The sequence below is a fragment of the Hemitrygon akajei genome, chromosome 10 (assembly GCF_048418815.1).
Source record: "Hemitrygon akajei chromosome 10, sHemAka1.3, whole genome shotgun sequence".
In the NCBI taxonomy this organism is placed as follows: Eukaryota; Metazoa; Chordata; class Chondrichthyes; order Myliobatiformes; family Dasyatidae; genus Hemitrygon; species Hemitrygon akajei.
In genome coordinates, this window is record NC_133133.1 from 167,135,501 (window position 1) to 167,150,044 (window position 14,544).

The 14,544-nt window shown below is 36.3% G+C and overlaps 1 protein-coding gene across 2 annotated transcripts in view; it reads left to right on the plus strand.

Annotated features, from left to right (window-relative positions):
* The window catches only part of lrriq1 (leucine-rich repeats and IQ motif containing 1), a 165,969-nt gene extending 151,947 nt beyond the window's left edge, over positions 1-14,022 (plus strand). For both annotated transcript variants that reach the window (XM_073059634.1, XM_073059635.1), the window contains 3 exons: positions 3,782-3,842; positions 4,224-4,344; positions 13,066-14,022. In XM_073059634.1, coding sequence (XP_072915735.1) covers positions 3,782-3,842; positions 4,224-4,344; positions 13,066-13,190 — 307 coding nt within the window. In that variant the 3' untranslated portion in view covers positions 13,191-14,022. The remainder of the gene's footprint in view (positions 1-3,781; positions 3,843-4,223; positions 4,345-13,065) is intronic.
* The last annotated feature ends 522 nt before the right edge of the window (positions 14,023-14,544 follow it).

Below are 14,544 nucleotides of genomic sequence, written 5' to 3' on the forward strand. Positions count from 1 at the left end.
ATTGCTTGTCTAAAGGATTGTTTCTACATCTGGGTAAGTTCTCTTCTTGCACACTGTAATTCTAAATAAATAAGGTGTGCGGTTACAGAGTGCTAGTAGGATGGCCTGAAACTATGAAAAGCGATCATTCTTGGTGGGAGAGGTAAATAAATGGCCTACTACACCCTACCCATACTGATTCTTAATCTAAAGCTAAAACTCAGAATATAACTTTTCTTTCACAATTTCCTGCAGCTGAATGCTTGCCATAACTGGTCCTAAGAAGCCATTAGACACGCTGTATAAAATGTCTTTACCATCCCTCAGGCTCTTTAGGAACGATCATGTGCATTTTGTTACAGTGTATGTTTTTGTTGTCTTGTATTCATTTATCCCAATAGTACATTGAATGGCAGGCATGTATTATGTGGAAATGCATTAAACTGCCAGATTAATACAAACTGTTGAATATTCACTCACTTGAATAATTGATCAGTTATTCAAGATGCAACTAATGTTATCATTATATTCATACAATTTACACGTGGGTTCAGTTCCAGAATTCAAATATGCACTGCTGAATGATCAGATATAGTCAAAAGTATTCCCTTTTATCAGCATTGTTAGTTTCATTAGCACTTTTTTACACTTTAGAAGGATGAAACAGATTTAATTCACAGAGTAAAATTATGAAGTACTTCATGAATACCTGACTCAGAGTGGAAATCCAAAGCAACACACACACAAAATGCTGGAGGAACAAAGCAGGTCAGGCTGTACCCATTCAAATGAATGAACAGTCGACGTTTCAGGCCAAGACTCTATTCAGGACTGGAAAGGAAGGGGAAAGATGCCAGAATAAAAAGGTGGGGGAAGGGGAAGGATAAGAGGTTAGAAGGAGATAGGTAAAGTCAGCTGGGTGGGAAAGATATAAAGGGCCTGTTCTGAAGTAGAGACTCAGCCCAAAACATCGTCTGTTTATTCTTTTCCATAGATGCTGCTTGACCTGCTAAGTTCCTCCAGCATTTTGTGTCTGTTGCTTAGGATTTCCGGCATCTACCGATTTTTTCATGTTTATAACTATCAAAATGATGCTTTTATAAAGTTGAAGTTCATGTTTCACTAATATAGAAAAGCGGAGTGGATTCTTACACAAATTTTGAATACTGTTTCTTCAGTTATATAAACTGAGAGTAAGCTTCAGTATTTAATTATGTTTAAAGCATGGCTGATGTGTTTGTTGAAACTAAAAGTTTGAGTTGATGTAGGTAAGCTGTGTCTGCTTTAAAATTATCAACTTGTAGAATCAATTGATACTTGTTGCTTGGATTATTTTACAATTTAATAGAATTTTTTCTCATACAGTCCAATATGTTTCAATATATACTTTCAATGCATTAAGTTAAAGTATTGTTTACATTGCATCTTGTTCTAAGGTCTGGATTGATGCTATTTAAAAAAGAAAATAAAATTTTGAGAAAATAAACTTTCAGCAAACAATTGGAAATGCAATTTTGCTTGGAAGCATCTAACTGATGATTATGAAATGCTCTCTGCTATTGCATCAATAAATAAATCAATTTGGTGTCCCAAGGGGAACTTAGCGTCATTGAGTTATGCTATGAAATGCAGTTGGGTTCCAAATGATTACCCCGTGATAGGCTGAGTTTATTTCCGCATCATATATTAATAGAATTTTGAAACTGTGTGCTTAACTAAAATCTATTCTTGCAATACCATTTGAATGGTATTTGCAGGGATGATGGCAGAGCAACAATGCTCTGAAGTTTTTGGGAGCAATTCGGAAGGTGCAGGATAAAGACATCGTAAAGAAGTGTTCTAAAAGCAAGATGACACAACCTTGGCTGACGGCAAGTGAAAGCCACCATAAAAGCAAAAGAGAGGGCAAAATTTAGTAAGAAGTTAGAGGATTCAGAAGCTTTTAAAAACCAACAGAAGGCAACCAAAAACCCATAAGGTGGGAAAAGATGAAATATGAAGGTAAACTAACCAATCATATCAAAGGGGATACCAAAAGTTTTTTCAGATACATAAAGAGTAAAAATGACACAGGAGAGGTAGTAATGGGACTAGGAAATGGCGGATGAACTGAGTAAGTATTTTGCATTAGTTATCACTATGGAAGACACTAGGTGGAAGTTCAAGAGTTCCACGGAGCAGAACTGAGTGCAGTGGCTATTACTAGGGAGAAGGTACTTGGGAAACTGAAAGGTCTGAAGGTAGATAAGTCACCTGAACCAGATGAACAGGGTTCTGTAAGAAGTAACTGAAGAGATTGTGGAGGCATTAGTAATAATTTTTCAAGAATCCATAGATTCTAGCATGATTCCAGAGGTCTGAAAATGTGCAAATGACATTTCACTCTTCAAGAAGGGAGGGAGGCAGAAGAAAGCAAATTATAGGCCTGTTAGCCTGACCTTAGTGGTTGAGAAACTGTTGGAGAAAATGTTAAGGATGTGGTTTCAGGGTACTTGCAGGTACATGATAAAATAGGCCAAAGTTAGCATGGTTTCTTTAAGAGAAAATCTTCCCTGACAGGTCTGTTGGAATTCTTTGAGGAAATAAGCAGGATAAACAGGAAAATCAGTGGATGTTGTGTACTTGGATTTTCAGAAGGCCTTTGACATGGTGCTGCACATGAGGCTGCTTAACAAAATAAGAACCCATGGTATTACAGGAAAGATACTAGCATAGACTGAGCATTGCTGATTGACAGGAGGCAAAGAGTGGGAATAAAGGGAGCCTCTTCTGAGTGGTTACCAGTGACTAGTGGTGTTCTGCAGGGGTCAGTGTTGGTATCCCTTCTTTTTACATTGTATGTCAATGATTTGGATGACAGAATTGCTAGTTTTGTGGCCAAGTTTGTGGGCAATACAAATCTGGTAGTGTTGAGAAAGCAGGGAAGCTGCAGAAGGACTCTTAGATTAGCAGAATAAGCAAAGTGGCTGATGAAATACAGTGTCTGCGTGATCATGTACTTTGGTAGAAGGAGTAAAAGCATAGACTATTTTCTAAACCTTGAGAAAATTCAAAAATCTGAAGTGCAAAAGGACTTTGGTCTTCATGTAAGATTCCCTAGAGGTAAATTTGCAGGTTGAGTCCCAGCTTGAGCAAGGTAAATGCAATGTTAGCATTCATTTTGAGAGGTCTAGACTACAAAAGTAAGGATGTAATGCTGAGGCTATATAAGGCACTGGTGTGGCCTCACTTGGAGTACTGTGAGCAGTTTTGGGCCCCTTATTTAAGAAAGATTATGCTGTCATTGGAGAGGGTTTAGAGGATGTTCATGGAAATGATTTGGGAATGAAAAACTTATTGTACGAGGAGCAATCAATGACTCTGGGCCTATACTTGCTCGAGTTTAGAAGAACTGAAACCTATTGAATTTTGAAAGGCATTGATAGTGGATGTGGATTGGATGCTTCCTGTGGTGGGTGAGCCTAGGACCGGGGGCACAGCCTCAGAATAGAGGGGCATCCTTTTAGAATGGAGGTGAGGAGGAACTTCTTTTGCAAAAGGATGGTGAATCTATGGAATTCGTTGCCTCGGGTGCTGTAGACACCAGGTCATTGGGTGTATTTAAAGGAGAGGTTAATAGATTCTTGATTAGTTGGTGTGTGAAAGGTTATGGGGAGAAGGCAGGAGACTGGGGTTGAGAGGGCAATGTATCAGCCATGATGAAATGGAGGAGATTCAATGGGCCAAATGGCCTAATTTTTATCCTATGTCTTATGGTCTCATGGAATCTTATTCTCATATGTTTGTATTTATATTTCTGCAGTCATCACTTCCTGCCAGAGATGGACCCAGAGGTATTGAATGGTGGTCGTGTTCAGCTCATGGTAAGGATTTTATTTTATAGCTATAAACTACTTTAATGCAGAGGGAGTTCAATAAGCATACCTTCTGACAATTTCTGCTTAATTTGCAGTTCCGTTTTCCTTTTAAATGTTCCTTTTATTTAGATTTTAACTATATGCATTATGCAAATAAATTTTTTTAGTTAGGATCAATTCAAGGATTTATTTTCAGAATGCTGGTATTGGAGTTTTAACAATTCATTGAATAAAAATGTGAAATAATATGCTGTCAACAAGCAATCACTTGCGTACTTTGCTGTCCATGATGTCACACTAATTAAATGAAATGTATAAACATTCTCCATGTTCAAAAAATTAAGAGTTTGTGTACAGAACAAATAATTTATTTTTTTATGGCTTTAGGCAAGTCCTATAGGCAGAGAAATCCCTGACTTAGGCCTACTCTCTGTAACCAGTGGTAATGCTATAACCCAGCAAGATAACAGAGTCGAGGTTAGTCACTGGCATTCGTCAGGATCTGCAAGTAAGTCAGCATTCCAGGTTCTTCAGAACCACTACTTGTAATGTAAATTGCTGCAATATATTGGAGCTTTTGAAATTTACTTAAGTAATTACTAACACTTTATTTGTACTTGCAGCACAGTATTAAATTAAGTTTGCTGCAATATACGTTTTCTTCACGCAAAGTATTAGAAATTATAATCTATATAACTCTCAAAAAGTTAACATGACAAACAAAAGTGCACTGCCAAATACTGGTGGACTCAGACAATAAATTATTTTATTTATCTTTTGCCAGTCTATAATTTGAAGATAACTGTTTAAAGTGTCTATTCTCTAAGATGACTCTTATAAGTTTGAGGTACCTATATACATAATAGAAGAATAAATTTAAGACTGAAAGGAGCTGATACTGAAACTCTGTTCTGGGGTCAGTCCTCTATTATTTAAAATAAACTCATAATATGACTTCAAATCTGAAATGTTTTTAAAAGAGCAAAGCAACACAACTATTTTGCTCTTGCATGTTTTTATAAAGTCATAGAAAAGTACAGCACTGAAACAGGCCATTTGGCCCATCTAGTCTGTCCAAACTATAGCCTTCCATACCCCTACCATCCATGTACCTATCCAAACTTCTGTGAAGCATTGAAATCGAGCTCATGTGCACCACTTGAGCTGGCAGCTCATTCCACCTCTCACAACCCTCTGAGTGAAGAAGTTACCCCTCATGTTCCTCTAAAACTTTTCACCTTTCACTCTCAACCCATGACCTCTAGCTGTAATCCCACCCAACCTCAGTAGAAAAAGCCTGCTTGCATTTACCCTATCTGTACCCCTCATAATTTTGTATACCTCTATCAAATCTTCTCCTCTCAATCTTCTACATTCTAAAGAATGTAGTCCTAACCTATTCAATCTTTCCTTATAACTCAGGTTGTCCTTGTAAATATTCTCTGTACTCTTTCGAACTTATTTACATCTTGATTGGAATTGTATTGAAGTTGTGTTTCTACACACATGTCAAATGCCTACATGTGTTTAAAAAAATAATATTTAGTATCATATAGTGTAATACTGCCAAATATGGTGTGCAATCCAACAAATGATGGAAATGATTAGTATGGGTGTTCCTACTGCAATCGCAAGACCCTGATGGAAGTTGGTAATGTAGAACACAGCGAGTTCAATTCACTGGCACATTGGTGGAGGCCAGGCCCCCTTGCCTTGGGGTTGCCAGTTACGATCACCTTGGTAGAAGACACCGGAGCTGGCTGTGTGTTGCTGGATTCTGTACTGGGCTAGGGGCTGGCCCCTCCTGTCAGTGCTGCTCTCCAGTGTTTGCTCCCCAGGAAACAAGTCAGATTGCATTTGTCTGTGACTACACTTGTGCAAGATGAGGAACTACTCTGAACTGTTCTTGCAGAAACATGGCTCCAGGACAACATCTATGCACCATCAATTTACAGGCCATAACACTTAGGAATTTGGGATACATTAATATGCTATCATAATTATATGTGGTGTGTGTGGCTGTTGGTACTGTGTTTTGCACCTTGGCCCCAGCAGAACAATATTTCATTTGGCTGTAGTCATGTATATGCTTGAATGACAATTAAACTTGAACTTATTCAAAGATTTATAAAATGCATCTGTCTTTTAGCTTATCTAGATCTATTAACTTCTTGACTTATTGTGATGAGATAGAACCAAGACTACCAGCAGACCATTTACGGATCCCTTAAGTCCCCTTCCCTCTTCAGACAATTATAAAACAGATGACCCCTTCTTTGATATGCCTCCAATGCATATCAGACTTATAAATTGCTAGTTTTGTGAATTGGTCTTTCCATTCTTGTTATGATTTACATTACTTGAATCATGGTTCAGTCCATATGAAACCTCATTTCGCATTGCACCCTTGAGTGAGTACCATCAGGACCAGTCCCTTATCAACAGTACTAAATCTGCATGCCCTTTTTGACAGGTTTAATGTGTTATTGGTAACTCATCTTGTGATGAAGTTAATATAAGGAGGCCATTCAAAGCCTAGATGCAACCAGGTTCAGCTTTTTAAAAAATCCATCATTTGAGTGTTTAATAACTGTACACTCCCATGAACACAAACACACCTGAAAAGGATATTACTAATTCTGTATTAGCTTTTGCAAAGGATTCAAAATAATTATCAAAGTGTGTACAAATTATACAACCTTGATATTTGTCTACTACAGGCAGCCACAAAGCAAGAAACCCGAAAGAACCCATTTATCTTCTTTTGACACTACTTTAGTTTCCTTTAGCTGAAATCCAAGGCTATTCATTCACCTAACCTTGATTTCCTTTTTGTCTGTAAAAGGCAATTTGCTTAAGCCTGGTTTATCATTGAAATTAACACAGCTGGAATTCTTCTATTATCCTACGTGCCATTTCCACTGCCTAGATATCCATAGCCTTTCTTCAGTAGAATTAACAGAACTCCCTTTTCCATGGATGCATCTTGTTATCTTTAGTGATGCTATAATTCCTAAATAATACGACACTAAACTAAATATGATTTGAGATTTTTGCCTATTTTGCAAATATGTTTTTATCAACCTATCACCTGCGCGGTGTGTCCCCGTTACAAATCAGTACCCCAAAATAACAAACAGTACATAATATGCGATTACACAATTAAGCTTTATATCTCTTACTTTGACTATATGGTTAGTAGAGAAACAAAATATAAAAGAAATAAAATTGCCCAAATCTTATTAAACAGTCTGTTCACAAAGTAGTTGGAGCTCACTCATAGGCTGATCGGTCCCCATGATCCTCCGATCATCGCTGCCCATCGGACCCTCGCTTCGAGTCCACCCCGTCTGGTGGTCTACCAAATCTCTCCATTCATGTCTTCTCTCTTCATCTCTCTCCCTCCCACTCCCAAAAGCCCGCGAAAACAACTGCTTCCAGAATCATAAGACGGCAACAAAATCCTGATTGGCTAACATGCATCAACAGTCTGGTTATCTCCAGCCATAACCCAAACATTGCTGCTACAGAGAAACCGTTACCTTAGCAGTGAACATTACAACACAGTCATTACACACGCTTTGAAAGGGAGAACACAACTACAGCTGTGAAGATCCCCGCTGCACCTGAGGACCTTGTGATCTCCATTTCAGAGGCAGCTGTTAGACTGTCTCTAAAGAGAGTGAACCCTTGCAAGGCAGAAGGTCCCAGGGGAGTACCTGGTAAGGCTCTGAAAACCTGTGCCAACCAACTAGCGGGCTATTCAAGGACATTTTCAACCTCTCACTGCTACAGGCAGAAGTTCTCACGTGCTTCAAAAAGGCAACAATTATACCAGTACCTAAGAAGAATTAAGGCAGCCTTAATGACTATCGCCTGGTAGTACTTCACATCGACAGTGATGAAATGCTTTGAGAGGTTGGTCATGAAAGGACTGAATTCCTGCCTCAGCAAGGACCTGAACCCATTCCATTTTGTCTATCGCCACAATAGGTCAACAGCAACGCAATCTCAATGGCACTCCACATGGCTTTAGACCAGCTATACAACACAAACACCTACGTCACAATGCTGTTCATCGACTATAGCTCAGCATTTAATACCATATTCCCACAATCCTGATTGAGAAGTTGCAGAACCTGGGCCTCTGTACCTCCCTCTGCAATTGGATCCTCAACCTCCTAACCAGAAGACCACAGTCTGTGCGGATTGGTGTTAACATACCATCCTCGCTATCAACACTGGCACACCTCAGGGGTGAGTGCTTAGCCCACTGCTCTACTCTCTATATACACATGACTGTGTGGCTAGGCATAGCTCAAATACCATCTATAAATTTGCTGACGATACAACCATTGTTGGTAGAATCTCAGGTGGTGACAAGAGGGCGTAGTAGAGTGAGATATGGCAACTAGTGGAGTGGTGTCGCAGCAACAACCTGGCACTCAACATGAGTAAGATGAAAGTGTAAGATGAAACATCAGTAAGACCTGTCTGGTATGGAGGGGCTACTGCACAGGACCGAAAGAAGCTGTAGAGGGTTGTAAATCTAGTCAGCTCCATCTTGGGCACGAGCCTACAAAGTACCTAAGACGTCTTTAGGGACTGGTGTCTCAGAAAGGCAGCGTCCATTGTAAGGACCTCCAGCACCCAGGGCATGCCCTTTTCTCATTGTTATCATCAGGCAGGAGGTACAGAAGCCTGAAGGCACACATTCAGTGATTCAGGAACAGCTTCTTCCCCTCTGCCAACTGATTCCTAAATGGACATTGAAGCTTTGGACACTACCTCACTTCTTTAATATACAATATTTCTGTTTCTGCTCATTTAAAAAAAATCTATTCAATATACCCCGGTACATAATTGATTTACTTATTTATTGTTTTATTTTATTTATAATTTTTTTCTTTCTCTGCTAGATTATGTATTGCATTGAACCGCTGTTGCTAAGTTAACAAATTTCACATCACATGCTGGTGATAATAAACCTGATTCTGACTATTTTGGAAACTAATGCCCATTCTTACTCTGTTACATGAATTTGCAATTCAGTTAGCCTTGCGATTTTTTTTTTATTTGGGATTTTCCCTTGGCATGTAACTCAGTCTGATCTTTCCTCTATATCCCTGGTTTTATCTGCATTGAAATTAAATAGCATTACCCTGTTGTATGCAATAGAGAATAATTTTTAACTGAAGCATATAAAGATAATTGGAGTGTAATATACTTTGTACACTGTATATAAAGTATATGTAATGGAGAAAGTGTCTTTTATTTGAAACACTAACTGGTTCTCTCCCTAGATTGACCTGCTGATTGTTTCCAGCATTTTGCCTGATCTTGTGCAATATAATGACCTTTACTAGGTCCCCTGTATCATTCAGAAAACTGGAAGTACAGTTAATATCATCAGCCACCTTTAGACCTTTGCTGGAGAACTCAGACCATACATCAGAGTTATGTAGCTAGTAGGGTTGAGACCTCACCATTGTCAATGACTAGATTTTAAAACAGACTCCTAGACCCACATCCCAGTCAAATGCACATTAGTAGGTTAATCAGCTACTATAATGTAGGTGATGGTGGAATCTGGGGGAGTTGAGAATGTGAGGGAAATAATGGTTCTAATGTAAATTCAATAGTTGATGTGCATTCAGCTGATTGAAGGGCCAGTTTCTGTGCTGTTTGACAGGGAGCCCTCTTTGTTAGGATACTTGGATCAACATTGTCTTGAATCTGCATTCCCAAACTAAAGAGCCTACAAATTAAATAAAATACCTGTATTCTCTAACCCTTCCATCCTTCCCTGTACTAAAACAATGTTTTCCCACAACTGGAACCCAGCTAAACTAACATATGCCAATAAAACTGAAATGATTCTATGAGAAAGTTATACTTCGTTATTCCTTTAACCGTGTAATTTATTTATGGAACACTATTTGTTATCTTTGTACACTGTTGCTGGCTGATAATATACAGAGTGTACACATTGTTGGGAAACAAGTAATCAATGTCCAACAATCGTTATAAGAGATCTATTAAAATGCTTTTATCAATGCTTATTTTTTATATTTTTGTGCATTATTAGGATCATCTAATGATATTGTGAAGAGACTGATGTTCCAAAATAATTAAGTTGTAGTGTTTTCTTGAATTCCGTCAGCCAAGTGCTGACTATATTCTATTAGTTATATGATTGATGTGTATTTGGATTGTCTAAAGATATTTTATAGAGAATCACGTAATCTATTTGTTAGTGAAATCAAAACTCACAATTATGTTGAAATGTTGTGAATACAACTTTAGCTAAACAACAGAAAACAAAGTAATTATGAACAGTTTTTACTGGTAAAATTGGCATGTTCATGGCAGATAGAGTTAAAAGCAGGGAAGTGTAAAATGATATATTGAATGATAGTATGAATTAAATTGCTTATTTTTGGTGGAAGTGCAAGAACAGAGAGACCCAGTGTATAAATATATAAATCTTTGAAGTGTACTTATAGTCCAGAAGATAGTTTGAAAAACCTTTATTAGTAGAGAAATAGAATGCAGGATTAATAAAAGTACATTAAACTTGATTTGGTGTAAAATTGTGCATCTATGAATGATTCTGGCAATCATTGTTTAAGAAGGAAATCAAATCAATGGAGTCAATGTGAATGAGATCTACATAAGTACTAACAGGATGAGGAACTTGACTTATTTTTGTGTTTTTGTAGTGCTCTTTAAAAATCATAAAGGTTTTAGAAAATAATTAATGAATTATTTCCAGTCAGAGAACTCAGTCTCAAAGCAATTCAGATTTAAGCAAATTAGGAATGAAAAAAGAGTGTGATCAAGCAGTGGTATGCAGAAAAATTAGTGCTGGTGGAACAATTAGAGTAACTAAAGGTGGGTTGGGAGGTGATGTAAGTAGCAACAGCAAAATCATTGACAGCACCTGTTGTCTGAGAATGCAAATCAACATTTTGCCCCTTGTATTGCTTGGTCACACCACAGAAAATTATTTCTCTTCATCTACCCTGCGGAACCCATTTATCATGTTAAACGACCCAGTTCCATCATCACTTAATCTTCCATATCAAAGTTATTGCAGCCTTGGTCTCTGCAACTTGTACATTTAATATAGCTCTTCTAGTCTTGGTTATGTTTGTTTGAATCTGCATTTAACCATCCCCTGACCTATTTTCTACACTTTCTGAAGTGCAATGCCCACATCGGATACAATTCCCAGTATGTGTCAGTCTAACCAGTATTTTGTATACACTACAGTATCTGCACAACACTTCACATTCCATTGTATTGCAGCCTATTCAAAATGAAGGCTGACATTTCATTAGCCATTTTAATTAGCTTTTAATTACTTCTGTACCTGGGCCTGCACTGTTCTCAGTGAATCACAAGTCTGTTATCACATTTTCATCTGAGCCCAATTCAGTGCAATGCTTTGCAACATTCTTCTGCTTTAAATTTGCTGCATCAATGATTGTTGCTGCTGATGTATTGAAGGACAAAAAAAGGACCTCGTTTCTCTTTATTAGCTGCACTCCAACAATGTATGCAGTAATATTTGAAACAATATAAAATTAGATAACTCATTGAGAATTTTATAAATATTAAAATTTGTTCGTGATGGTTTTAGGTGGAATGAAAATGAAAGAAATGAAATATAGTACTGTTTTCCGATGGATTAAATTACTTGTAAATGTTCATTGTAGTAACTTGAAATAATCATTATAAGTAATTTGTTAATGCATACGACAGTATACAACAGAAAAGATTGAAGCTACATGCAAAGGTATTTGTTAACTTTCAGTTAAAGATTGTGTACGTAAGTTTTAAGTATCGATATGAAGCCTTCCTCTATCCAGTATTGCTAATTAAGATGCAGAAAATGTAAATAATAACACTGGTTAATACTCTAAAGAAATCTTGATATCACTGTAAAGAGTGAAAAAGCAATTATCCCCCCTTCAACTCCAATTCTACTTAAGTTGTGAGTAACTAGGCATTTTTAGTGTGTTAAATAACAATTTATTTTTTCTTTATTTTTTTAAAAGCTAAAGTTTTTTTTAAAAAAAGGAAAGAATAATTCATTAGGACTGGCTAACAAAAGCATAACTAGCTTATTAATTGGTGAGGATTTTGATGGCACCAACACTACAACATTCTTAATGGATCAAATTTCTTTGAATCTATTTAAAATTCATCTTGACGTGTAGACTAAGATCTGAGATTGCTGATGCTCTATTTTTTTTCCTCGAAAATCCAGCTGTAATTGTTTGAAAAGGTCATCCCACGGACACAGCAGAAAAAAACTGAAGCATGACAGGAAATAGCAAGCGACCTATTTTAAAAGAAAGCTGCCCTTCTGCAAGGATTTTCCTTAAGGTCTTGCATGACAAAGATACTACACAAGGAGTAAAGCTCAGGCATCTCTGTGGCTGTATTAATGGGCAGCACCAATACGATTATCAGATTTTAAAGTACAATTGCATCATATGATTCTTTCCTTGGTTCTGACAAACTGGTTTTGATTTTGACTTAACATATTCCTTGTCAGAGCTATTATTTTATTTGTTAGCTTGGGATTTCAGAGGAGGCTATTGTATTTAAAGTTTTAAGTGTTTTCTTTTATAGTGAGGTGTATTGTGTGCATTCATCTAGGTACAACTATTAAATTCACAATAAACATAGACTGAATTTGGAAGTGTTTTGGTCTTCTATTTGATATCGAGTAATATCCCTTTAAATAAAGCAAACTTTTTATTTAGTGATGTGTTATCACGCAAGCAATTTTGTTTTAAATAAAGTATGTAGTATGTTTCTACAGTTAAAGGTACCTTTTAAACATTTATTTCTAAATAATATTATTTAAAATATTCCATGCCACATGTATATTCTATGTGGCATCATGACACCAGTAACCAGTGATCAAATCATTCCCCTGGGATTTGTCACCTTGTCTCTATGAAAAGGAAATGGAAATAACTGAAGTTTAGGTACGGCAGCATCAGCTATCGGGTACTGAGCATTTAGTTAAAATTTAAAAGCTTTTAAAGCAGTGAAATTTGTTCTATCAATATGTCTGCAGTTCCATATGCAATTTTCAAAATGGCTGTCAAATAATATGCTAAATATACAGATGATCAACTGTTTTATTCTCAATTGTTTTTATTTTGATTACAATTTATCTAACATAGTTACATTTTTATCTTGCAAATAGAAGCCACTGTACCACCAAAGACTGGCTCCAAACCTCTGAAACATGAGCGCATATCCTTTCGTGACAATCAAGTGCGTCTTAGTACAGGATGGGGAACTGGCAAGAGGAGAGAAAAGTCTTCCTAGTTATTGCCTGCATTCATAGGAACTTGCATAACAACATTAATAAATGTGTCTAGATGTGCACTAAAATTTGAAATGTTCAATGAGTTTGGCCAGAGATTTCAATTATTATTTTAACTGTCACTGTATTACTCTAGTTGTTTGACAGAGTTGAATAGCAAAATACTGGTTATTGATGACAATTTCATAATGGAAAGACCATTAACTATTGTATCATTTTATTCTGATATATATTAATTGCAGAAATGTAGTTTCTATTGGTATTTTTTACAAAAACAATAAAAACTAAACTGTAAAACTTGCATTTATAACAATGTGATAATTCTTATGCTTAGCTATCTTAACACTATACTGACTGCAATGACAGAACACAATTTGCCTAATCTACATAAAATTTAATATTTCAGAATGCATTCAAAGATCTTACTGTTTTTGAATAAATTATAAAGAAATATTGTAACTCTGTCCCAAACTGTTTTTATTTTGTAACTGTTCATAATCTATAAATTAAGGATAATGGATTGCACATGAATTAGAACTATTGATGTATCATTATCGGTATATCATCCTTGAATATAATGCTATGACATTATTACTGTTCAATGTTTTGTACACGTAAATCAAATTAGCAGCTTCGCATACTTTTCTCTATTCTGCTTAAGAATAGCTCTTTCTATCTTGCACCTTCACTGAATACTTATCATATCTAGTTTTATTCTTTTAATTTTGATCTTTTAATCATTGAAAATTATAGCTAATGATTTGGAGAACCCACAACTAAGTATATAGTTTTGTATGCAATTAAATGGGAAACCACTGATTTTCATGCTGTGTATACATAATTTCAGTTTTTTTTTCATAATGACTTTTTTTCAGATTAAAGTGAGTTCTATTCAGAATCATATCATGGCAATTTCTATATTTTACTTTTTTTAATATGTGCAGTAATAATCTAGAAAAATAACGTAGGCTTTGTATTCAAAGTAGGGTCTGCTTTTCATTGTTTAGCTGCGTGTTTCCTTTAATAAAAAAAAGTCTGAGTAACAAATTTCAAAGGAGAAACTGCCTTAGCAGCAATAATCTGTTTTTAAAAGCCGTTTTTCAGGTCAGAATATAATGTTCATTATATTACAGAAAACAATTGCTTTTAAGGTTAAAAGTGGCAGTTTAAGCTTCCTTCTAGTTTTTTTTTAATTAACTCTGCAGGTATGCCCGTTTTAAAGCTTGACAAAATACTCTGTTAGGCTTCTTGCATTTTATATTTGAGAAATTGAAGAAACTAAAGTTGGAAGAAAAAATGATGGAAGGGAGATTACTAGCACCATGCTGAAGGGTAGCTTTGTGCTGCAAAATAAAT